Below are 27,092 nucleotides of genomic sequence, written 5' to 3'. Positions count from 1 at the left end.
CTGTTATGACTATCAATAGCCATCTTCTTCTCTATCTTTGTGAGGACTTCACTCACTTACTATGAGTTGCATTAAAGCCTCTACAATGGCAAGTCCTCCCTGCTACCACTTACCTCACCAAGCTCTCCTCACTTAGTCTTTTGGTAAGCCCTTGGTTCTCTATCTCTAGAACCTCCTTTGAGCACTCTTCTCTGCTCCTTTAGGCTTCAACTCATCTACACCTTCTCAAGAACAAAACTGACGTCTTGTATTTCAATCACTCTAAAATACTTGGCTCAAACCACTTCTTCCTTCGCGTATAAAGTCTTACCAGCTTCCTTGATTACCTCTTAGCAATTTTACCCACATCCTTTGTGGAATTGCCTTTGTGAGGTGCAACAATACCTCTGCAGTAATAAGTCTCCTCCTTACTACATATGCCTCACTAAGCTTCTCTCCTCTAAGCTCAGTTTTTTAGCATTTCTCTAGTTCTTTCCTTTGGAACCAATTGAGCACTCCTTGCTCTAGATTGTTGCAATATTCTCACCTCCTTATGATGTCACCTGTGCATCAATATAAAACCCACACATTCTCCAATCTTCAAATCAAATCAAACAAAACATGTCATCTCACCTTCAAGATCTCTGCATGATCTTGTTCCACCATTTACCTGTACTTTGAGTGGATTGTCCTCTGTTTCTTGCATCTGCAAGTTCTACTACACTTTATCTTTGTGTGCCTATTATTTATCAGATTAAAATCTGATCTCCCTTGCCTGCATACACATCTTAAAACACAACTTTGTTCTATGTCCTTTTCTATAGAATTACCTTATTATGTTCTGCTATCAATTGTTTCAATCACAATTATGCTTTGATACCAAATGACACAGGGTAACCCCTGCTTTACCCATAGTTTGCATGGATTATCAACATATCTAATTTGTCCCAGGAATTTTAACTCTCTATCGACTTAAATCTTCATTTACTAAGGTTAAGGGCCTTTCATCAATTCTTATGCTGAATGGTTTATTAAAATCCAACATAGTCTAACCCTTCTTTCAATATGCATGTAGCGATACTTTTAATCACCCATTATCCTTCATTTAGGACTTTGTTAGAACCTTTCCTTTAAACCTTCCTATTGGGACATTATAACCCTTCTAAACCTTCATTCATTTATTATCGGGACTTATTCAACCCTTATAACCTTTCATTAATTCTTATTCCCGCATATATAACCAAACCCCACATTTTCCTTTGGTTAATTCGGACTTAACCCCCAATTCCTTCTATCAGTGCTTTAATCCCTTTAAACCATTTACAAAGGAATTTAACTACAAAACATACCTTTCCACCTTTATACAGTCCTTGCATGTTTCCTGATGCTAATCTTTATCACAATCGACAATCGCTCCTCTGCGGGTCACATTAACATGTGTTCCCCCATCTCCTTTGATATGCGATTAACCTCTGGATTTCAAATAACACTAATTGCACTTCATTTCCCTATCGGGTCCACTCCTATTACATGCCTCAATACTCCTCCACTGATAAGGCACCATTTACCTATTGCGATGCAATATTTATTAACAATAATCGCCATCGTTCCTCCTTTCGATCTGACAGTTCTGAACCTTCTCGATCAATAGACTTGCAGAACAATTCTCCTCGTTGATCTACATTTAGAAGATCTGAAAGTTCACACTGATTCCAGGATGACAACAACCTTGAAAATTAAGCGACTATACGGACTCGATGGGAATTATAAATTTCTAAACTAATAAATTTCATGTCCGACTTCTTAATTAATTTCCAATTGCTTTGATGCCCGATGTCCATTGGATGACGAGATCTCTTGATCCTATGGTCTCCGATAATTTCAAAAGGATTCCGCGATGCAATTTAATCCTGGTTGTTGATCATAAAGATCCAATGGCTACGATTTACCCATACTTCATTCCTTCGCTCTTTTGCCTCACTTAAACGTTACACCATTTCTTTAGGTTTATGTGGTTTCTGGGTTTTTCTTCAAAGGTTTTCTTTTCACTACTCTATTGCATATTCCTCCTAGCTTTACTCTGTGAGTTCTTTACTCACGAACGATTTGGTTCCACAATCGTTCAATGCCACTAAGGTCCTCTACCTCTTCTCTTCCTCTGTGTATTCACCTTGACTCTGCCTGCATATATTTATATTATGAAAACTCTAATAACACCTAATTCATCACTCAACACTCGAAATACACACTTATACAGATTCTAATCAATCTCTGTATATATAAATACAAACAAATAATTACATATTGAGACTCTGTCTCTCGGCCTGATGTTCTAATATCAGTGGCCTCTGTTACACTCCGTCGTAGGCTTAAATCCCACACTCTAGCTTAACTAGCTAATTATCTAACTTTCTAACCCCTGTCTTTGCCTTTTTGGCTTACATTTATACAAAGGATTCTAAAACCAATTTCTGGTTTAGATCCATAAATCCCTTAACAAAATTCCTAAATCTCTTCCTTGTTCCTAAAACTCCTCTCTAATCCCTAAATTCATGAACTGACTCCTAATCTAAGATTGACAATCAATTTTCAAATTTCTCAATCTCTCAACTATCCTAAATCTCTCATGTTCTCCTATATTCGAGAAAATTTACAAATATGCCTCACAATATTCAATTAATTCCATACTCTAGCTTCTCTCATTAGAATCACTCAAAACATTAATAATTACATTTAATTCACTCTTAGGAAACCAACTTCCTTGAAAACAAAATACCCCTATGTCTACTAAAATACAATGAGTTTTTCTTGGGCTCGATGCTCTTGCATGTGCTCCTATTCTTCAAAAGTCTCCTCTGCTTCTCCTTGGCTTCACATTGACATTAATGACAATTTAGATCAACAAACTCTCCCTATTTTATTGATGGAAATATTCTTCTTCTCTCCCCCTTTGACATCAGTGGTAAAGGAGTGCACAAGGACTCCCCTTGTTGAACTGCCCCCCTTGTCCTGAAACATCTTTATGAATCAACTTAAGTGATGCTAAAGGGATAACCCCCATCTTTTGACGAAGATTTTCAAATGCTTCTTTAGGAAGGGGTTTTGTGAAAATTTCATCTATCTGCTCCTTAGTATTGATATATTCCAAGATGATGTTTTGTTCAGCTAGTTGTTCATGAAGGAAATGATACTTGATTGGTATATGTTTGGTCTTTGAGTCCATCACTGGATTCTTCCTAAGGCTGATCGCACTTGTGTTATCACAATTGATGGTAATTGGTTGATTTCTACCTATGTTGACATCTTTTAGAGCTTCCTTCATCCATAGTATTTGAGTACAACAATCTGCGACAGCTATATACACAGCTTCAGCTGTCGATAGTGATATGGATGTCTATTTTTTGTTGAGCCAGGATACTAAACAGTCCCCCAGGAAGAATGCATTTCCACTAGTAATTTTCTGATCATTGACACTTCCGACCCAATCAGCATCGATGTATGTAGTCAAAGTAAGACTTGAGCTCTTAGGGTACTAGAGACCGAAATCAAGAGTTCCTTTCAGGGATCTAAGAATTCTTTTTACAACCAACAAATGGGATTGTTTAGGGGCTAATTGAAATCTTCCCACCATTCCTACTACTTGGACAATGTCGGGTCTCATAGCAGTTAAGTACAAAAGGGCTCCAATTATTGATATGTAATGAGTTGCATCCACCAGATGGGAGTCATCATTTTTGCTCAATTTGCAACTTGTGGTCATGGGTGTGCTTATCGTTGGATATTCTTCCATTCCATATCTTTTAAGCATGTCTTTAAGATATTTGACTTGAGATATAAACATGTCTATCGTGGTTTAAGAGAATTTTAGTCTAAGGAAGTGAGACAACTCTCCTATCATTGACATCTCAAATTCTTTTGACATATTTTGAGAAAACTCATGGCTCATCTCATCATTATTACTAGAAAAAATCAGATCGTCAACATAAACAAGTGTGACTAGTAACCTATCCTCATCCATCTTTATTTAGAGATTGCTTCCTGCCACCACCTTCTTGAAGCCTTGTTGTTGTATATAGTGATCCAATCTTGTGTACCAAGCTCTAGGAGCTTGTTTCAACCCATATAATGCCTTTTTCAACTTACAAACAAAGTCTTTTCCTTCTGTTAGATTAAACCCTTCTGGTTGCTCCATGTATACTTCTTTCTTGAGTTCCCCATTCAAAAATGCGGATTTTACATCCATTTGATAGATTTTGAATCCTTTTGAGCAAGAAAATGCCAAGAACATCCTGATAGCTTCCACACGAGCTACTGATGCAAATGTTTCTTCAAAGTCAATTCCTTAAATTTGTGAATAGCCTTTACAAACAAGCCTTGACTTATTTCTGATGATTTGTCCATCTTCATTTATTTTGTTTTTGAACACTGACTTGGTTCCTATTATTTTTTTGTCCTTTGGACAAGGTACCAGCTCCCATGTCTCATTGTTCTCAATTTGAGACATTTCTTCTTCCATGGCTTTTACCCAATGAGGACCCTTACTTGCTTGAGTAAATGTTTATGGTTCTATCATGGATAGAAGAGCAACATCATTCTTCTTTGGTGTACTTGTCATCCTTCTTCGGGTTTTCATCCCTTCATCCATATTGCCAATAATATGCTCTTCTAGGTGATAGTTTTGGAGAAATTTCATCTTTGAAGGGGTTTGAGATGGTTCTTTTTCCTTTGTTTTTCCTTGGTCTTTTTCTTCTTTTTCAGGTTATTCTTCTTCAATGAGACGATGAACTTCATGTTCTTCAATTTCATTTTCTAGAAGGTCTTCATCAATTTTTACATCAATGCTTTCCACTATTTTCCGTAGTTGGTTATTGTAGCACTTGTAGGTTTTCCTTCTTATAGAATATCCAAGAAATATCCCTTCATCAACCCGTGAATCAAATTTTCCTGGCGAGTCATCATTTATTTTTATGAATCACTTGCTTCCAAAAATCTTGAAGTATTTTACGGATGCAGGTCTTCCTTTCCATAATTCATAGGGAGTCTTTTCATTATTTGGTCTCAATTGTGCTCGATTCAATGTATAGACAGTTGTCTCGACTGCTTCTTTCCAGAATTTTGTTTGCAAGTTAGTTGCTATTAACATTGTTCTTGCCATTTCTTGAACTATTCAGTTTCTTTTTTCAACTACCCCATTTTGCTTTGGTGTTCTGGCAACAGAGAGTTCTCTTTTAATTCCATGTATTTTACAGAATTCATCAAAATCTTTTGATGTGAATTCTCCCCCTCTATCTGTTCTGAGAAACTTAATCTTAGAGGCCTTTTCATTTTCCACAAGAGATTTAATATTATTAGAACACTCAAATGCTTCGGATTTATATTTTATAAAATATACCCACATCATTCTAGTATAGTCATCAACAAATAAAGCAAAGTACCTTTCTCCTTGGAGTGTTGGAGTTCTAGTTGGTCCACATAAATTAGCATGAATGGTCTCCAAAGGCTTTGGTGTAGAGAACTCCTTGGTATTCTGACTTGTTCTAGTTTTCTTTCCATGTTGACATGGGCCACATACTCCTTGATTTGGTTTGAATAACTTTGGAATGTCTCGTACTACTTTAATCTTGCTAATATTGATCAAGTTATTGAAGCTTGTATGTCCAAGTCGCTTGTGCCACAACCAACTTTCATCTATTTGACTTAAGTAGCATTTATCTTCTTGAATCTTGTTCAGAATATGTTGTCTGGTGTTCTAACCCCTTTCGCCATAAGTTCCCCTGAGGAAGAGTTCCCTATTTCAAAGTCTTTGGTGCTAAAGACAACATTATGTCCTTGATCATAGATTTGGCTAACACTCAGGAGGTTGTTTTTTATCCCATTTACTAGCAAAGCATTTTGAGATTTTCCTTTTCCATTAATAAGAGTAACAGTTCCTTTCCCAACAATTTTGGCAGATCCACTTCCAAATGATACATTTCCTTCTTTTTTGTTCAATGAGCCAAACTTCCCTTTGTCGCCCGTCATGTGTCTGGAGCACCCACTATCCACAAACCAATGATATTCATTATTTTGAGCACATAGAGCTAGTCCACATTTATCCGTGTTGGGATTCTCACTTCTTTCTTTTCCTCTTTTGAGTGGGAAATTTTGCTCATTGTGTCCATTATTATTACATAATGAGGAAATCGGATCAAATTTGGCTAGGGGATCAAAAGAACTGTAGGTCTTGATTTTTCCTCGCCCTTTGGGGCCATATGGTTTGTTTATTTGATCCTTTAGTTTTGGTGTGTCATTCTTACAAGCCATCCAATGTCTAGCTTGATGACCAAAATTTTTACAATGGAAATAATGCACAAAAAAGATGGTTTTGTACTTGTTCTAATTGTCATGATTTGAATCAACATTATTCCTTGGAGTTATTCCCACTTCATTCTTTAGATTTGAGATGGGCCTTTGATGAAATACTATTGTGTATCTATTGTAACATCCATGATTCGAATCAACATTCTTCCTTGGAGTTACTCTCTCTTCATTCTTTGGATCTGGGATGAGCCTTTTATGAAATAATATTTCTTCTTTTGGGTTGTTGGAAAGTATGTCGGCATAGCTTTTGGCATTATTCTTAGTACTTGATGATTCTCCTTTAAAACCTATTCCAGATTTGTCATGTTGATGTTTTTGATTATTTAGTATAGTGTCAAGTATTTGAGAGCTTTTCCAACCCCTTTTAACTTGCTCCAATTCCTTCCTCAGAGATACTATTTTGGCTTCACGTTCCTCGCAAGCTTCTTCTTTTTCCTTTAGATTATTTTTCAAGAGATCTTCGCTTCCTTTTGTTTCCTCGTTGATTTTATTCCGTAATTTCTAATTTTATTCAATGGCACTTATTAATAATTCATCTAAATTTCCATCTAGCCCTAAGTCATCATCATTTTTGAATTCCATGAATAATACTTCTTGCCTTCCAGCATGGTCATTTTCTTCATCATCACTATCATGTTTATGAGGACATTTTGCAGCACCATGACCTATTTTTCCACGCTTGAAACAAATAAGAGGGTATTTACCTTTTATCCTAGATCCTTTCTTCAGCCTTTGTACAAATTGCGCCAATTCGGATTCAACATCGAAGTCATCACTACTGACATTTCTTTCTTTGCCCTTTTTTGATTTTGAGGCCTTGAATGTTGCATCTTTGGAACTTGGGTGACCATTTCTCATCTCATAGGAAATGAGGATTCCATGGAGTTCATCCATCTTGAGAGTATCTAGATCCTGCATTTCTTCAATGGAACTTACTTTGGGGTCAAATTTGTCTACGAGAGATCTTAAGGCCTTTTGAACAATGGTGATTTCTTCAATGTTTTCTTCCAATCCTTTAAGAGAGTTGACCACTTCAGCTACTCGGAGAACGTATGATGCAATATCTTCTTCATCATCCATTTTCAGACTTTCAAATTTCCTTCTATGAGTTTGAAGCTTTTCCTTCTTTACCTTGGAGTCCCCATCGTATAATCTAATTAGCTTATCCCATACTTCTTTGGCAAAGTTACAATTCAGGAATTTTGTAAATTTAGAATCAGTGATTCCACTAGTAATGGAGTTTAAGGCTTTTGCATTTGCAACGTAGACTTTTCTCTCATCTTGATCTGTTGGAAGGGTGGAAGGAGCTATGTACTTATTTAAGATTGAATTCCAAACTTCAAGTCCAAGGGACATTAAGTAGTAGGACATTGTCTTTTTCTAGAAACCAAAATTTGTGCCATCGAACAGAGGAGGTGTTCTTGACACTTCTTGATTTCTCATCATGATTAAGAATCCTCCTTCAAGTTGTTAGGCTGATATGAAGAAGCTTGCTCAATTACCAATTGTTGGAAATACTGAGGGGGGGGGGGGGGGGGGGGGGTGAATCAATATTTCTTTTCAATTATTATTTTTATCGCTTAAAAACATTTACATTTGGAACACAGAAATAGATAATAGGAATAGATTCTTTTATTAATGTGATCTTTGCAATAAATAAGGTACAATATATATATATATATATATATATATATATATATATATATATATATATATATATATATATATATATATATAGATATAGATATATAACGACGCAGATCTCGCAGTCTCTCACGACGCAGATCTCGCAGTCTCCTTAAAGCACCTTTAATATACCATTTATCGCAGATATTGCAGATCTCTTCCGATCTTCTAGTTATCACAGATCTCGCAGTCTCTTCCGATCTCGCAGATCTCGCAGTCTCTCACGACGCAGATCTCGCAGATCTCGCAGTCTCTTCCGTAGGCAGTCTCGCTGATCTCGCAGTCTCTCAAAATTGTGTTCATATTCGCTCTTGCTTTCAGTTCTTGTTCTTTCTGCTCTCTTCGGTGGACGATCTCTTCGGTGGACGACGCAGTCTCGCAGATCTCTTCGGTGGACAACGCAGATCTCTTCGGTGGACGACGCAGATCTGGTGCAGATCTGCGTAAAATATGGCTCCGACCTTCGCAAAAATAACTGCTGGCTCATCCGCCTCTGGAGGGCAATCTCCTGCCCATATCGTGAGCGAAGCCCCAGCTCCCACTATCCAAGTGGTCCAGGACTCACTCGATGAAGCTTTGAAGTTCTCCGAAAGTGCCCTAATTTGCCGGTTCAATGGTTTTTGGCCGCGGCTGATAGCACTCCACAATTGGATCTCGGAGGTATGGAAGCCTATCATTTCTGATGAAATTAATATCTACCCCTGTGCTAGAGGTTTCTTTATAGTAGATTTTGAGAATCCTGAAAGCAGACAATGTATTCTAGATTCCGGCCCTTGGTTTTGGGAAAAATCAGGCCTATTTATGAAGCCATGGAACCCATCATTCGATCCCTCTACAGCAGTGATAACCTCAGCACCAGTTTGGGTGAGATTGCCAAGCCTACCCTTGCATCTCTGGAATCTCTCCTCGCTAAAAGCCATCGGAAATGCAATTGGGAAATTTTACTGCAGGTGCCCAGAAACAGAGGAATATGCGAGAACCACCTACGCACGCATCTGTGTGGAAATGGATTTCAACGCCGGATTCCCAGCTGAAATAAACCTAACAAGTAAAGACTATGTGTGGAACCAGAAGCTTGATTATGAAAGTGTCCTCTTCAGATGTCGATCGTGCTTTGAGACAGGGCATCTAGCCAAAAATTGCCCAAAAGCCTCTGAGAAAAATTTTGCTAGAAAAAACCACCACAGGTCCACATGGTGGGAAGGAGCACAAAAAGAACACTACACTGTCATCAAAGAAGAATATTCTAGAGAAAACTCTGAGGAAATCAAGGAAGAAGGAAACAACTCTCAAAGCAAGCAAGGAGAAAGCCCGCCCCAACAAATCAACAATTATGAGGATTTGAATACCGCAGAAAATAAATCTTCATTTAACAGCAAAGCAGATCTCCTAAACCAAACTTCTCCAACTATAGATCGCGAAGCTAAGACACCAATGTCCCAAGATATATATATATATATATATATATATATATATATATATATATATATATGGTTTCAATAAGTTTCGAAGCACCAACTTGGACTATTTGTGAGGCTCCAACCCCCAGAGCACCAACTCTGTCTCGTCAAGGCACCAATCTTGAATTTAGGAGCACCAACTTCCAGGACACCAATCCTTTCACTTCTGAGGCACCAACCTCAAGGGCTCCAACCCTCTGTTGTAACTGTTGGATATGTTTGGATGAAATTCTCTGCTCCCAACCCTGCTCAACCTATGACTTACTTTTGTCCTCCTGTTCCTTCCACTTCTGCCAAAACTTTGGCTCCCTTTTTTTCTTACAGCTCACGAGTACCTCAACCTTTCCTTTATCCTCTGTTTTATATGCCTGATACTCCTGACCTTTGGCTTCCACTCATTTACTCTTCACTCTCTTGATCTTTTGGCTTCCTCTACACTCACTCTTCGACTTCCTCTGTCTCTTCGGATTCATCCAATTCTTACAGGACATGTTAATGTGGAAGAGAGGCCGTATTATAATAATATTGCATATTAAAGAAATAACTATATCAGAGAGGGCCCCCTTTTTTCAATATTCATACAATGGACCCAACATTATTTACAGCAATCGCATCACTCCTTTAATCACAATCGCAGCTTCCGCAGTCGCAACTCTTTGTCTTCACGATATAACATTGCTGATTCCCCATAACATCCTCTGTCCTCCTGTAACAATATCATAGATTAACACAGTTAGAAATATATAATGGGTGGTCCCACATGCCATGCCACAATCTCAATCGTAATCTCAATCACAACTTTCAGGAGTTCTTTTATAATTCATGTTTATAACATTGTCGATGGCCGATTATCCATTGCCCTACTGGATGTGATATGATTATAAATTGCTGTTAATAACTCTGTCGGGTCCATAGCTCCATCGCAATCGGTGGATTTAACATCCCTTTGTACATTGTGATTACTGTGGATGTGACATTTGATTAAGCCATGCTATAATGGTGTAGTCGGGGCCATAATTAGATCACAATCAGCATTATAGTGTGGCGAAGCCTTAAGGAGGCTTGCGATATTGTGACGGATGTGATATTATATTACATCATATTGTAATGGTCCCATGGGTGCATATATATATATATATATATATATATATATATATATATATATATATATATATATATATATATATAGATATATCGCAATTGTATATTTTATCATGATACGGCTTTACACTCTTGTGGTATTCCTTAGCGATCCTCAATCATTGATCTTCTCTCCAAATCTAATAGTTCGACTTAACCCGATCAACCCAAAACCGTCCGTTGATCCTTCGTCGTCGACCAACCTGCACTAGATCCAACAACCTACATGCATTTTGGGTGAGCCACTTGCAAGAGAAATAACCACCTAAAAAAGTGGTTTTCTCTCTCCACCCGAGTGTTACGTGTTGCTCGGTAAATGGAATCAAGCGCCCTCCTCTAAATACCACTTACCGCCTAGCGTCCGCCCGATAACCACAACCACTATTACAAACCCGCCAGTTAATTGTTGAATGCGGTTACACAGAGTAATGACTCTTCGTTGTTTGCTTCTCATGGTTTCAAATGACTCTTCCTCTATGCTTCTCTTGCTCCTCTCATCGGTCTTCCCTTTGAATTCTGATAGTTCTTCTTTGGCATATATTACATGCGATGCTCCTCCATTAACTACTCTTCCGCTAGCCTCTCCTCCTTTTGCTCTTACACTTGCTTCTCTTCTTTGCTTTGATAGCTCTGTTGCTCTTTGTTCTTCCGATAGCAGTTTCCCTTGGACACATCTCTCTGTGACTTTCAATGACTCTCTTTATGTACCTTCACTGATGCGATCTTCTTTCCAGTGGCTTTGCTCCTGTTCTTCACAAGTCTGCTCTTCTTCTCCTTGGCTTCATATTGACATTAATGACAATCTAGATCAACAAGTAGAAGTGATATAGTCTAAATGTTTCAAAACATTATTTTTTTAATAAGATTGAATAATTTATATTTTCAAAATTCATGCAAATTTCTAAAATGCCAAAACATAAAATCTTTGAAATGAATCTCGTGATTGTGTTCAACTGTATTCTACAACTAAGTATGAAAGAGATATATAATTCTTGGAATATATATATATATATATATATATATATATATATATATATATATAAGTTTTAATTAAAAGTATTATAAAATTGAGCTGTCTTTAGTGTGGCTTTTTGGATCTTCCGGTGCTGGAATCTAGTGGAAAATTTTGAGGTGAAATCTTGATTTGTGTTATTTACACTGGTTTTTTTGAATGTATATATGGATTCAACACCCTGAAAAACCCTTAGAGTGCTATGATTGTGCAGGGGTTATCCGTCAAGCTTATGATTTCAATAAATTTATACCGGATTTTAGAGAAATTACACCAAAAAAACCAACCTGAAAAGCTTCCAAAAACTCTCAATAAGACAACTTCTTATAAAACATTAATAATCTCTCTCTTGAAATTATTGCTCCTTTCTTTGTTGTTGAGTTCCAGTCCAATATGGAAGAGTTGTTGTCATGTCATGTAAACATTAGCAGTTTTTGGACTCTCAATTTTTCTTATAGTATTCTTCTATAATGTAGCCTGTTTAAATTGAGAGAAATTTATGCACACAAATTTATGCACACATAAAACTAATAATTAAATGGCCTATATCTGTCTTAACTCTAGATCTACCACAATTATCCAGAGAGACAGATGTAAGTGCAAAATCATAGATGCAAATCTCTTTTAAAATAGAGAGATATTTAATTTTTGTTAATGCTTGATAGATCCAAAATTAAAATGAATCTAAATTATTTAAATTGAAATTACATAAACTCTCTTTTGAAATAAACATGCCTATCAATACAATGAATAATATATCCATTAATTAATAATATGTATATTGTTATTTTAAAATAATTTGATAGAGTCATGAGAAAGTATGAAAAGGTCAGGGGGCCCTTACATTGAAGAGCTAATGCTACATGAAAATTTAATATATTATCTTTTTAAATAAATGTGCATGGGATAGTTTCTAGCATTATATTTGTTGAAATTTCAAAAAGAATTATTAAATAAATTTAGAAATAATTTTATGTAAACACAGATTTATATGTTTCAATTATAAAATTATATTATTTTATATAATATAATTTATCAAATTTTATATTTCATGTACATATTGAAAGCAAATAAAATTAACTTACATAATTTTGTTTTACCCAACTTTTACACAAGCAGAGGCAGCCGAAATTGTACGCTCTCTCAAACTCGGGGGCCATGTGTCCAAGTCGGTTGAAGGTTTTGACAACATGCTACACATGGATCCATTAGCTAAAGTAAAACAACATGTTTGAAAAGAAGATTAACTTTTGACTTTGAATCTCCAGTAAAACACAAATGACCTATAAGTTCTCTGAAAGTTGAACTGTATCAAACGATCAGTGCTTCTCGGAAGCTGCCCGCACTGAATAATGTACTGAACTTGATTGTCTAAAGCGCTAAAACTATACGACATTTTTAAAACAACAAATGGATTCAGAAAAGCAGAAACAAGAATCACTCTCCACCCTCCATCGTTTCTACATTTTGATGGTGCGAATTTGTTTAATGGAGGAGGTAGATATTTTTTTTATTGGTAAAGAAGAGGAAATATTTTTTTTGGTATGTAACAGCCTCCTCCATTGCTACATTGCCTTCCACTTTGATTTCTTTTGGGACTCGACAGCCTGTACTGAAATGCCCAGTTTTTGTGAAACTGCGGGCTCAGAAGAGAGTAACCAACTTTACTATTCTTGGTCTATATTTTTTCTATACACCACGTTTCTGCATGTCCTGTGCTTTTTAGGTAGATGACTGATGCTTGCGCAAATTGTTGTTATATATAGAGAGGTGGGGAGGACATATACGGAGAAAAAAAAGGAAATCAGCTGGCTTGCCTGTTGGGACAAAGTATTATTATTATTATTATTGTTACAATCCATAGGAAATGAGCAATAGACTTATTATTGTTATAATCCAAAGGATTATATTGTTATATGCACCACTGGGTTGAATTGTAAATTTCAGCAGGAAATATGAAGATAGGAGGGTCCCGATGGGTGGCGAGGCAAGTGTGGTCGGTCCTGAGCTCTGTGCTCAAATCGAAATCAAATGCTTCCAAGGGAAAAGCAGCCCACGCAATGAAGACGAAGATTGTTGTTCTCGGCTTCATCAAGAACAAGAAGATATTCGGCGCAATTTCTCACAAGATGAATTCTCTGTTTGGACTTGAGGAGAGCCAAGCGCAATATTCCAGTGACAACAACACGTCATTGACGATGTATTATGCTTCAACGCCCGTCGATGAGATGGCTTGTGAAGCTCTTCAACATTGCGAGCAGGACTTGGAGCATCTACCCCACGCACTTCTTAAGTCAGAATCAGAATTGCCCTCTGATAACCCTAGAAATTATGTTTCAGCTATTAAGAGCTCACGAATATCTACACGCTCTGTCGAGGACGAGATCGACATTTTGGTGGAGGGTTTCATTAAAAAGTTTCGTAGTCAGATGCTTTTGCAGAAAAAAAAACTCTTTTTAGCAATATCTGGATATGTTAGACTCAAGTGATAAAAATGGCAATGTTTGTATTAATGAAAATTAAACTTATTGGTCAGCACTATGAAAGAGATTCTAAACCAGGAGAGTTTGGTTGTTCAGAATGCTCTATATTGTTCATCAACATTACACATTAAATAGAATACATGGTTTTAGGGAAGTAAGAACAGCATCAAACTAATTCCTATCCTAAGGCTAGGTGAACCAATTCTACCTATTCTAGGATATTCTCCATTATCTTCAGCACTCCCCCTTAATGGAGAATCGGTTCACATATATGCCTAACATCTCCCTAAACATTTGAAACTTTACTTTTCCAAGAGGTTTAATGAAAATGTCCGCAACATTATCAAAAGTATTACAATATTCCAGATGAATTTCTTTATATTGCACTTTCTCCCTAACAAAATGGAACTGAGTATCAATATGTTTAATGTTTTTCTTAAACACCGGATTGTTGGCTAGCTTGATTGAGCTTTGATTGTCGCATTTGATTGTTGTTGTGACTGTCTATTCTTCCCCAATATCCTGGAGAAGTGTCCGCAACCAAACCACCTCGTAAGTTGCTGCACACATGGCTTGATACTCTGCTTCTGCTGAGGACAAGGAGACTATGTTCTGTTTCTTGTTGCTCCGAGTGATCAACCCAGATCCAAGACTAAATGCATAACCTGTTATAGATCTGCAATCATCTACATTTCCTATGCAATCTGAATCTGCAAATCCTACCAGTTTAACATCAGAAGAGTCAGTGTAAATAATTCCATAATCTACAGTGCCTTGTAGATACCTCAAAACATTTTGTGCTGCAATCCAGTGGCTTTCGATTGGCTTAGACATAAATTGGCTTAACACGCTGACTGCATAAGCCAAACTAGGTCTACTAGTGGTTAGGTAGATCAGACTCCCAACTAGCTATCTGTAAAGTGTTGCATCCGCCTCTTTTGAGCCATCCTCACACTGCAATTTGATGTTCTGCTGCAATGGTACTGGTGCAGACTTACATTGATCCATTCTAAACTTTTCTAACAAGCCTTTGACATACCTTGCTTGAGACAGAAATGTTTGACCTGAATCCCTCCAGATCTCGAGATCTAAACAGTATCTGAGTTCACCAAGATGCTTCATCTCAAACAGCTGTGACATTTGCTACTTGATTTCATGAATTAGATATATAGCATCACCTGTAATTATAAAATCATCTACATATAATGAAATCAGCACTATGCACCTGTTTTCATCTTTCATGGCGTAAAGATTAGGGTCATTCTTACTTCTATTGTATCTAGCTTGTAGAAAAAATGAATCAATTTTATCATACCACGACCTGGGAGCTTGTTTTAGTCCATAGAGTGCTTTCTTCAATCTACAGACGAAATGTTCTTTTCCCTTATGGAAAAACCCTTCCGGTTGCTCTAAATAAACCTCTTCTTTCAGTTCTCCATTCAGAAATGTAGACTTTACGTCTAGTTGGTGCATAATCCAATGTTTCTTAGTAGCTAAAGCAATTAACATTCTGATGGTGTCCAATTTAGCTACAGGGGCGAAGGTTTCTTCATAATCTATTCCTTCTTTTTGTGTGTACCCCTTTCCAACCAACCTAGCTTTTAGTTTTTCTATCGTTCCATCTGCGTTAATTTTCGGTTTATATAACCATTTGCAACTTATGACCTGTTTTCCTCTAGGGAGTTCTACCAATTCCAAAGTTTTGTTTCTGATTATTGAACCATATTCCTGTTCCATGACTATTTTCCATTCATTACTTTCATTTGCTTCTTTATAACTAGATGGTTCAACAACATTCATCATACTAGTTATAAATGCATTTTCCCTATATCTTGCAGGAATTTGAGCTTTCCTACCTAATCTCCTGAGTGGTTGGGTAGTGGTCTTAAACCTTATTTCTTCCTCCTGCTGCTATTGTTGTTGTTACTGTTGTAATTACTGCTGCTATTTCTATTCACCCTCTGCCTTTGTTTGCTGTTGATCCTGATTGTTATCTACATCCTCTTCTTCAAAGTACAGAATGTTCCATCTATCATAGTGCTCATCAGTTTCTTCACTATCCTGCTCATGGAATTTAACATCTCTACTAACAAAGATCTTGTGAGTAGAGGGATTAAATAATATGTATGCTTTATATGACGAACAATACCCTATAAAAGTGCATCTGATGGCTTTTGAGTCTAATTTCTTTCTATCTTCCTTGGGTATGTGAGTAAATGGTTTACATCCAAATATTCTTAAGTGTTTTACTGCAGGCTTATATCCATACAAAGTTTCAAAAAGAGTTTTAAACTCAAGGCTTCTTGTAGGACTCCTATTTTTTCAAATAAACCACAGTAGTCACTGCTTCCGCGCAAAAACCATTTGAAAGATTCTTACCTTTCATCGTACTTCTCGCACATTCCACAATAGTTATGTTCTTCTTTTCTGTTACTCCATTCTGCTATGGAGTATGGGGTATTGTGAACTGCTGCAAAATTCCATGATATTTATAATATTTGATAAGCTCTTCTTTCCTGTATTCTCCCCCTTGATCAGAACGGAGAATTTTTATATGTTTCCATATTTGTCATTCAATCATGTTTTTAAATTGCTTAAAGTATTCAAATGTATGACTCTTCTTGCTTAAGAAATACACCCAAGAAAACTTTGTACAGTCATCAATAAACAATAGGAAATACACTGCACCTCCTAATGATTTTGTCTGCATGGGACCCCATAGGTCTGTGTGCACTAACTCTAGTATATCCCTCTACTTATTTTCTACTCTAATAGGGAATTCTTCTCTATGCATTTTTCCTAGAGTACAACCATCACAATCATTATGTACTTGCTTTAGCATAGGAAGATCTCTTACCATTTCTTTCCTTTGTAGTAATAGAGAATCATTGTAATTGATGTCGCCGAGTCTCTGGTGCCAAAGCTCTTCTGTAGTCAGGCTCACTACTGTCAATGCTCGAACCGGTGCAGGTCTTACATCCAACTTGTACAGTCCTCCTGTTCAGATTCCTGTAGCAATTGTCTTCATTCCATCTAGCAGATCCTTAATAGTTAGATTTTAATAATTCAACTTTCAAATCTTGATCTATAATCATTGATACAAAAAACAAGTTCTTTGTTATACCAGGCACATACATTACATTATAAATTTGTTTGATATTACCATCACGTAGAATAATAAAAACATTCCCAGATCCTTTGATTTGATGACTTCTGTCATCTCCTAGGTAAATCTGTGTGTCTTCGTTTATCTCTTTAAAATATTCCAGCCAATGCTTGTTCCCTGTCATGTGTGTTGATGCTCCTGAATCTACATACTATATTTCTGCATCAACATTCTCATCATAATCTGCCATGAACAATCTCAAATTTGCACCTTATTACTGTTCACAAGATGACCTGCATGTCTCTTTGGCTTCTACTATTCTTCATGATACTTCTTTTTGCTACATTCCCTGACAATATGACCCAATTTTCCGCGATAAAAACATTTTGTTTCAGAGTAGTTTTTATTCAGACACATACCTTGGGTGAGATTTGGCCGTTTATGTGAACTTGCTCCGTTTTGATGTTGTGGACCTCCTTTCTCTTTGTAGAAAAGTTCTTCCTCACCACCAATGCAAGATCGTCACTCTAGGGCTTCAGAGTCGATCTCCTCTCTTCTTCCTGGATTAGTATACCTGTCAGCTCTTCAAAATGCAGGATCTTATCTCTGGCATTTATCCCTATGATGAACATCTGATAATCGTCAGTGACACCATTCATTTTAATGGTCATAAGATCCATATTGTCCATTGTGTGATCAATATCTGATAATTTAGTTTTCAAGTCTTTGATCTTTGCTATGAATGAAGCAATCGTTTCATTCCCCTCCATCCTCATCGACAGAATATTACTCTTGAGGAATAGAAGACGATTTGAATTTCTGATCTCGTACAATTCCTTCAAAATTCCCCAGATCTCGTTAGCTAACTTACCTTCTCTAATATACGATGTAATACAATCTTTCACTGACATCTTTAACATTTTCCTTGCTCTCTTTTCTCGTTTCTCTCAATCTGGGACCAATGCTGATCTAGCCGCAGACCTCGATTCATCCCCATTCACAATCTGCCAAGCACTCTGCACTTCTAGTAGAGTTTGCATCTTAAACTTCCAATTTTCATAATTGGAACCATCGAGATTGTTATGCTCATTCACGCATGCTCAAAATATGTTGTTATTCATCTTGGCAATTTAGAAAAAAAAATCGACAAGTAAAAGATGTTAAATTTACCCCAGATCTGTGACAGAGATAGATCACTGTTGTTTGATCTCGCAACACATGTGTAGATCACCGTCGCTTTCTTCTCAGCCTCCAAACAACCTCCTGTTGTCAGCGATAGCCTTGTTCTTGGCTCCCTTTGCAATTTCTTTGATTTACACGATTTTCGCAGATATACGCCCAATATTCGAGATTGTCACACAAATACACCAATTTTCTGAGACTAGTCACAGATATACACCCAATATCTGAGACGGTCGCAAAAATACACCAATTTTCTGAGACCGTCGCAGTTGTACACTGGAAAACTGGGACGATTGAAAAATAAAAATTTCGAGAAGTGTAATAGTGCTATCGTCGCGGTTATCCACTCAAAACTTGCGACGATTTCGGTTCAAAGAACCACCCACCAGCCAGCATACAAGTTCCTCAGCTCTGACGCTCTGATACCATGATAAAAATGACAATGTTTGTATTAATGAAAATAAAACCCATTGATCAACTCTACGAAAGAGAGTCTGAATGAGGAGAGTCTGGCTCTGCAGAATGCTCTACATTATTCATCAACATTACACATTAAATAGAATACATGGTTTTAGGAAAGTTGAAACAGCATCCTAAGAAATAGAAACTAATTCCTATCTTAAGGCTATGTGAACCAACTCTACCTATTCTAGGATATTCTCCATTCTCTTCAACATGAAGCTTGTAAGAGTTATTAGTCTTGGGTGGATATGGGGTGTTTGAAGTTGTAGATGTCAAGAAAATCAAGGGAAATTATTCAGTCAATTGGCCAAGATTTCATTGCCCTGCGGACTCTGATGAACGTACTGAACTTGAACGTACTGAACTTGAAGAGAAGCATTCATGATAGATGACTTTATCTGGTTTCAACGTTATTGCATATAATCACATACGATTCCTTGTTCTATTAATTTTGTTTCTAATATGGAGAGCCATTTACGGCTTATCGTTTATTTCGTTGTTCTGTCATTGAACCAGTGGATGTTGTATATTCGTCATTTTGAGGTGAATAAATAAACTCTCCGCTGCTTTGGCCAATTTGACACTAATTGCGTTTTCATTGTTTTATCTCCGTCATTTTGATCTGAATAAATAAACTCAGAGACTTTGGCCAATTTGATGGTTATTCCGTTTTTGGTTCTGTGATACCATAATAATGTGTGTATTTTATTCTGGTTAGGGCTAAAATTTATTATTAGTTTAGCATTCTATCTAATTACACTGACAAATTTATCCTAAAATAATTAGCTTGTGGTTAAAGGCAGGTTTTTAATCAGTAAATGGTTTGTAAGGAGTAAGCTTTTACTTTTGCCAGATATTTTTAATAGTAAGTCATGAACCTTTTTTTTATTCCAAAAAAATAACTCTTAACCAAATATAAAAATAACTTTATAACTATGAAACCTTTCATGGAGAGATGCCAAGAAACCAGTTTCACTTTTTCTAACAGGAATTATGGCTTTTCCCCAAATACTTAATAAAATCTCATAACCGTTTCTGTAAAAAAAAATAAAAAAATAAAACACACTACACTATTATTTTATAGTTTTAAAAATACTTTTTAATATAAATGTAAAAAAACTCCGCTTTTGAAGTAACATGTCGTTAAGACTAACTTAAATATAATTGATATGGAATAGCTTTACTAGGTATGAATAATAAATATATGTTATATGGAATAGCTTTGAGTAGTTAGAATCTCTCTATTAATTTAGGTTTACAAGTTAAAGTTTATATATATATATAAAAGAATTTCAGTAAATTTTTAAAGAAAAATCACTATCCAAATTAGATAAAAACTTATTGTAATAACTTATAACGTATCTTATTTAAATTTTTCATTACATATAATTTGACAGTGTACTATTTATATATTTATATCCATCACTATTCTAATTAAATAAAAACTTATTGCAATGACTTATAATGTATTCTATTTAAATGTTTCATTAAATATAATTTGATATTGTATTATTTATATATTTATATGTAACATAGAGTTTCAAAAAGTAATCAATATTCATATATTTATATGAAGGATAGAGTTTTAAAAAATAATCATACTCATTTATCAATATTAAACAAATTCACTACTGATGAATACTAAACAAGTTCACCCATCACTAAATAAGATTTGATAATGCATTTATATCTGAATAGAGAAATACATTAGGTTACAACATTCCCCTGCAAACCATGTGTCATGACCAAGATCAAATAAAATAATAATGCATAATTATATATACTGGCTATATAACTAAGAATGTGATAATTTGAATTAGTTTTGTAATAACGGAAACATGCTACGACGCCAAATTTATTAATATGTCTAACCAGCTTAGTTGACTTCCCGAATCAGTCTGGTTTGCAAATAATTAAAGGCATCTTACATTAAGATTTGTTATTACCTCCAGTAATACATTGAAAGGATGAAAATTAAATAACACTAACAAAATATATTCACTTTGAAACTATGGAGAAATGGATCTCCTCTAAATTATTTCCTCGAGACAATCCGGCATATATATATAGATCATAGCTTCAAGAGGTAGTCACTGAAATTTAAATTATATATTTCGATTTCATACGAATTAACAATATAGTTAAACGTCATTTTTGTGATAATATGCCCAATCAGGTTTTACACTTCTAAACCGTTGATCTAATATTGGAAGTGTTCAATACTTCGAGGCCACAAGCATATCTAATATTGGAAATGTTCAATACTTTGAGTTCACAAGCATAATATAAAAGTTAAAGCATAATATAAAAGTAGTTAAAACATTGTTGTTGTAAAAGCTTTTGTTAAAAATATGTGTAATAAAATTAATAGAAGAAAAATAATTACTCAGGTAATAGAATACTATTACAAACTAAATGTTGAACAAAACATTCTAGCAAGTGTTTATTTTTGTTAGTATGGCTAAATGAAATGGGCAAAGGTAATAGGAAAAACTTTGAAAAGGAAATAGGTGTTAATTGGCATGTTATTTATGAAAATAATGAGAATTAGGACAAAGAAAATAATAGAAAATTGAAGAAAATAGAGGTCTCATTAATAAAAAAGTATCTCAAGATGAGTTGGTACTTTTTTCAGTTAGTTTTGGAGCTCTCTCTCTATTCTCTCTCTCTCACACTCTTGGACACTTGGAATTTTCTTGGAGAACTCATCAAGAAGACAAAGATCAAGCAAGGAAGAGCATCATCTAGTAGCTATAGCGGAATTATTTGCAGCTGTTAATTGGCATGTGTCATTTCCTTTCTAGTTTTGGCATGCATGATACATGCATGTGTGTATTTGGTACTGTTGTTGTCATCGGCTTGTGTTTTTCCAGGTGTGACAGTGTTCTTCAACCTTGCCTTACCATCTTCAGATAGCAATCGTGTAATGGGTTATCTTGTATTTGGTCGAGAAGAATTGTCATATCGTTTTGAAACTAGGTGAGGTGGTTTGTGAAAGAAAGAACACATGGCCTAACAATCCCGGAACCAGGTTGGGATTGCAGTAAAGATATTATTTTATGCCTATGAATCCTTGACTGGTGAATGGCGGGATATATGGAAAGCGTATAGATGTGTGCCCTCGATCATGCCTAGGAATCCTTGACCAGGGAATGGCGGGATAAATGGTAAAACTTGGAAGGTGGAGTCTTGATTATACCTAGGGATCGTCGATTATTGTATGGCAGGATATATGGTAAATCCTAGAGACTAGGAGACACACAAATTCCTCACTATATAGGTGGAGAAATTTGGTGGCATCCATGATTATTTAGGGCATAGTGATTCAGTGGGGATTGTCGTAAAGCCTAAGAAAACCTGGTTTGGTTTGGTTTTGAGTCCCACATTCATACTTGGAATATGGCACGAGGATGATTGGTTGAAAGAAAGATTTGGTTCAACCAATCTATGGTTGGGTGTTCCATGGAAGTCCCAAACTTGGTTGACTTTTGCATTCATTAATAAGATTTAATTCTCTGTGCTATTTCATGTGTAACTGTATTGGATTATATGTGGATTATATGCTTGTTTTATCCTTGTTATTTATGTTGGTTATATGTTGATTATGACTATGTTTTATGACAGACTTTATGTATGGTTCTCATCATGTTTTGGTTAGTTACTGAACTTACAATGAATATGTGACCTAATAGATGGCAATATAGCTATTGTGATATGGCAACAACACTCATTTATGAATCTTAGAAAATTATGAGACCCCTATGCTCATATCTGTTGTTATGACCTATAGATTGCATATTTGTGACACTTTGATGAAATTCTCGTCATCGCTAATAGGGGTCCAATCAGGTCATCATAAAATATTTGTACTAGTACCTTTGTTCTATTATTTAAAATTCCTGAAAGTTTCATGAAGTTTTGGGGAGTGGTCTGAGCCCTAGCCCTGAAAATGTGGCACAGAATTTGAGTTCGATGGCTGAGAAGTAGCTAAAAAAGTTCACCATCATTGGAATGCCCTTGCTATGGCATCGAATGGAAGTCATCAATTTCATGCATGGCCTGTCATGGAAGCAGCTGGTGGTCCAAATCAGTGAAAGGTCAAATTGCCTCAAGGGTTGGTCACCTGGAAGGATGAGTTAGCTCTTAAAGGTTCTGTAGCATGTGTGAAAGGTCAGATTGGTTTGGGTTTGTCAATTCCACTTCCTTAACTATACATGGGGATTATAGTCACATCATAGCAATCTCTTGTCACATATTTACCCCAGATGACCAGTTAACTTAGGTAAATGTGGGAGAAGGGTGTTATAGAGTGGTATTAGAGCATTGTTGACCCCTTGGACTGGATCAGTGGTGTGTTGGTTATGCTTATGGTCTATGTAGGTGGTTTGATACAGACTTATGCAGGAATGCAACAAAATATGTATATAAACATAAACATAGAGATGCAGCAAAAATGAAACTTCATTTCATTAATATGAAAGAACTGAAATATGTTTACGTGCAAAATGGAAATAAACTAGCTTGGGCTATGGTAGCTTATCTCTGAGAAGAGATGTGGCAGCGACATGGCTCTAAACTACGTTACAATGAGGATGAAAGGCCTATTTATTATTGAGAAACAATGGAAAACCCTAAACATCCAAAAATATTACCCTAGGAGATGAAGCACGAAAAATATGGACCCCATTTGGGTAAATTGGTACATCAACTTCCTGGGGTTGTAACTTTGGCATACAATTTTCGTTTGACCAGCACAATACCTCGTTAGAAAGATATATGTGAGGACTACGCCTTTCAAATCAACACATAAATCAATGATTTATTTTTGTCAATTTTTCAAAAGAAACATCGTTTAGGGTCTCAAAACGTCTCTTGATGGTCATGTCCCGAGAAATTTCCAAAAACAGTAAACTATGCTACAATTAATGAAACTAAAAAACTAAAGAAACAATGGTTGGAGTCCAAATAGAATAGATAGGTGGCCACCAATATCCACCTGCACCATTCCTCCCGCCTTAGGAAGCAATGGTCCCCATTGCATTGATTTCCTCCATGAGATGGGGAACCTTCTATTGAACTTGGTCCCTAGTGAGCCACTTAGGTTAGTGTAGGAGTTGGCTAGGTTTGACAACCCAATATAGTTGGATCTTTTGTTGGTGAGTGTTCTTGATCTGTTTGTCCATGATCCGACTGGTTGTGTCACATTCCATGCCGTATGGGTTTAACTCTGTTTGTATGAATTATTCTGCAATGTTTGATGTGTCCAGTAATCACAGGAAGGATAGTCGAAGGCGGTCCACATTGAACATTGCATACATGCCAAGGAATGTGGGAATCCTGAGATCAATAGAAATGTCTCCCACGGCCTTGGTACTATTGTATGGCCCATATTATAGTGGTATGAGCTTTCAATGGACTCTAATAAGGTGTTCTTTATGCAAATGCAACCAAGCTTTGTCACCCACCTAAAACTTGTGTGGCACTCGATGTTGATCATGTCACTACTTGTACTTAGAATTTGAATTCTCCAAGATGTGGTGAACCTACTAGCGAATGTGTTGGATGCATTCAATAAATCTAGTTTCTTTATCATCCTCCAAAACTATATTTGTGGATTTAGTCTGTGTAGTCGCATGAGGACTGGAAACATCAATTAGACACAATGGTTGAAATCCTAGACCCACTTGAAAGGGACTGCGACTAGTCGAGCTATGGAGAGATCTGTTATAGATGTGTTGCACATAGGGAAGAGTGGGGATGGAATGCAGTCAACTTGGTGAGCTTTGCGTGCAGTAGTATCCAAAGGCTTGACTATAATGTGCTCAGGGACCTTCTATCCCGATCTGATATAATGGTCTGTGGGATCCCAAAATGTACCCACACTTGTTCAAAGAAGGGTTTGGTAGTGTTCTATATTATGATGTTGTTCTTGCAGGCCTCTAATATAGCCATCTTAGAAATATGTCCACGACAATAAATACAAAGTCATTACCATGCTTGGTAGAAGGGAGGCTAGACATATAGTCCATGGAGATGGATTCCTAAGGCTGGTTGGGAGTAGGAAGACGAGTGTAGAAGCCTTGCTTCTTGATGGTTGGATTGGCGATGGTGCAGATAGTGCAATATCTAATATATTTTCCAACATCCAATTGGAGTTTTGGCTAACAAAAGTACTTTTGTAGTACAACCATAGTTATCTCCACACCAAAGTGTCTTATGACCTGACTGTAGTGCGCCTCACAAATCAGATTGGCATGCTCATTTGATGAAACAAAAAAGTGGCCCAAGTAGCATAATAATGCATCGTAGATGTGTAAATTAGGAAATTTCTTTCCATATAATAGCATCTGGTATGTGGAGGCAAACTCTAGATCATTTTTGTATAATTATAGACATTTAGAGGTATCGTGGCCACAAGAGTTGAGAACAGTAGTCAGTGTTGCAACTAGGGGTGGGCTAAGGCAATCTGCAACGTGATTGGTGCTGCCCTTTCTGTATTTAATTTTCAATTGTAATTGTTGCAAATATGTAGACCACTTTTGATGGAGATCGTTCTACAACTTCCCTTGTGTCTGTATAAATTGAAGAGGTTGGTGATCAATGTGGATGACCGTCTCCTTCCCCATAATGTAATGCTTCCATTGTCGACAAGCCTGCACGATGGAATACATATCTTTATCATAGGTAAGGTGCTTTGAAATTGTATCACAAAGTGTTTCACTATGATAGCCCACAGGATGCCCATGTTGACTGAGGACTGCACCAATAGCATAGTAAAAGGCAATTGTCTTAATTCCAAATGGTTGTTGCAAGTCTGGCAATGTGAGTAATGGTGCAAAGCAGAGGTTGCGCTTCAACTCAACGAATGCCTTTTGATGAGACTCAGGAGAAGGAAAAACTTTCTTTCACTCTACCCTTGGTAATCTATCTCAAAGGACAAGTGATATGGGAAAATCCTAGCATGAACCTCCGATAAAAATTTCCAAGGCCCAAAAATTTTCGAACCTCTGTTAGAGTGGTCGATGTTGGCTAATCCCGAATGACTTCAATCTTAGTCAGATCCACATGCATGCCATGGTCATCTATGATGTAACTAAGATATTAGACCTGGATCATGCCAAAGGTGCATTTCTCCATGTTCTCACACACTTTGTGTTACTGAAGGGTTTGAAGGACATGTTGAATGTGTCACAAGTGTTCTTCCTAACTCTTGTTGAAGATGAGGATATTTTCTAGATAAAGAAACACAAATGAGTTGGGGAAGGGATGCAAGATGTCATGCATTGGCCTCATAAAAGTAACAGGGGTGTTTTTCAACCTGACGGTTGTAACCAACCATCCAAAAAGGCCTTCCTTGGATTTGAACGCAGTCTTCAATACATCTATGGGCTCCATTGGAACATAATGATATCTAGACATTAGATCGATCTTGCTGAAATAATTGGCCCCCTTGAGTTGCTCGAGAAGGTCATCAATATGTGGTATTAGATATGTGTTCGAGAGAGCGATTTTGTTTAGTGCCTGATAATCAATGCAGAGCCTCCAAGTTCCATCATTCTTCTGTACCAGTATAATCGAGCTCCCACAAGGTGAGGAACTTGGTTGGATGTGCCCTTTTTGCATCAACTACTGGATTTTCTACTTGATCTCTTGATTTCTTAGAATGGAGTTGTGATATATAGGCCCATTAGGTAGAGGTTCTTCGGGAGTCAGATTAACCGAATGCTTGACCTGACAGTGCAAGGGTACCTATGTGGGCAAGGGAAAGATGTCACTGTATTCTTCCATGACCTTATCCACCTACTTATGATACGTGGAAGAACCCTTCTCAGGGCCCATGGATGTTGCCATGATCTTCCCCTTACTTTTAGTGTCAATAAAAAAGAAAAAAAAAATTCCAGCCTGGAAGATGATCTTACTACATTGCTTAGAAGAGATCAAAGATATGGCGGTAGCTGGGGCTACCTTTGGTATCCTGTATAAATTATTACCCAAAGAAATAATAACACTGTGAGGCCTCAAATCATATTCAACATGATGCTTCCACAAGTATGGTTGGCCTAATAATACATCAAAAACTTCAAGAGGAGAAACATCGCACAATGCCTCATCCGTGAAGGTTTTGATACTGTAAGGAAGGAAACACTATTGGTTGATGCAAAAACCGCGTCCTTGATGAAGCCGCCCGATGGTGTACGATTGTGGGTGTGGTGTGGTCCGTG

At 36.7% G+C, this 27,092-nt stretch overlaps 1 protein-coding gene across 1 annotated transcript; it reads left to right on the top strand.

The window, feature by feature from the left end:
• Positions 1 to 13,592: 13,592 nt before the first annotated feature.
• LOC149199901 (uncharacterized) lies at positions 13,593 to 14,126 on the top strand. The gene has a single exon (XM_089400763.1). The coding sequence runs from the start codon at positions 13,593 to 13,595 to the stop codon at positions 14,124 to 14,126; it is 534 nt and encodes a 177-aa protein (XP_089256889.1).
• The last annotated feature ends 12,966 nt before the right edge of the window (positions 14,127 to 27,092 follow it).

The sequence above is a fragment of the Pinus tabuliformis genome, chromosome 2_1 (assembly GCF_031772625.1).
Source record: "Pinus tabuliformis cultivar Carrire ecotype Pingquan chromosome 2_1, CPIR1, whole genome shotgun sequence".
Classification (NCBI taxonomy): domain Eukaryota; kingdom Viridiplantae; phylum Streptophyta; class Pinopsida; order Pinales; family Pinaceae; genus Pinus; species Pinus tabuliformis.
This window is presented reverse-complemented; position numbering and strand designations above follow the sequence as displayed.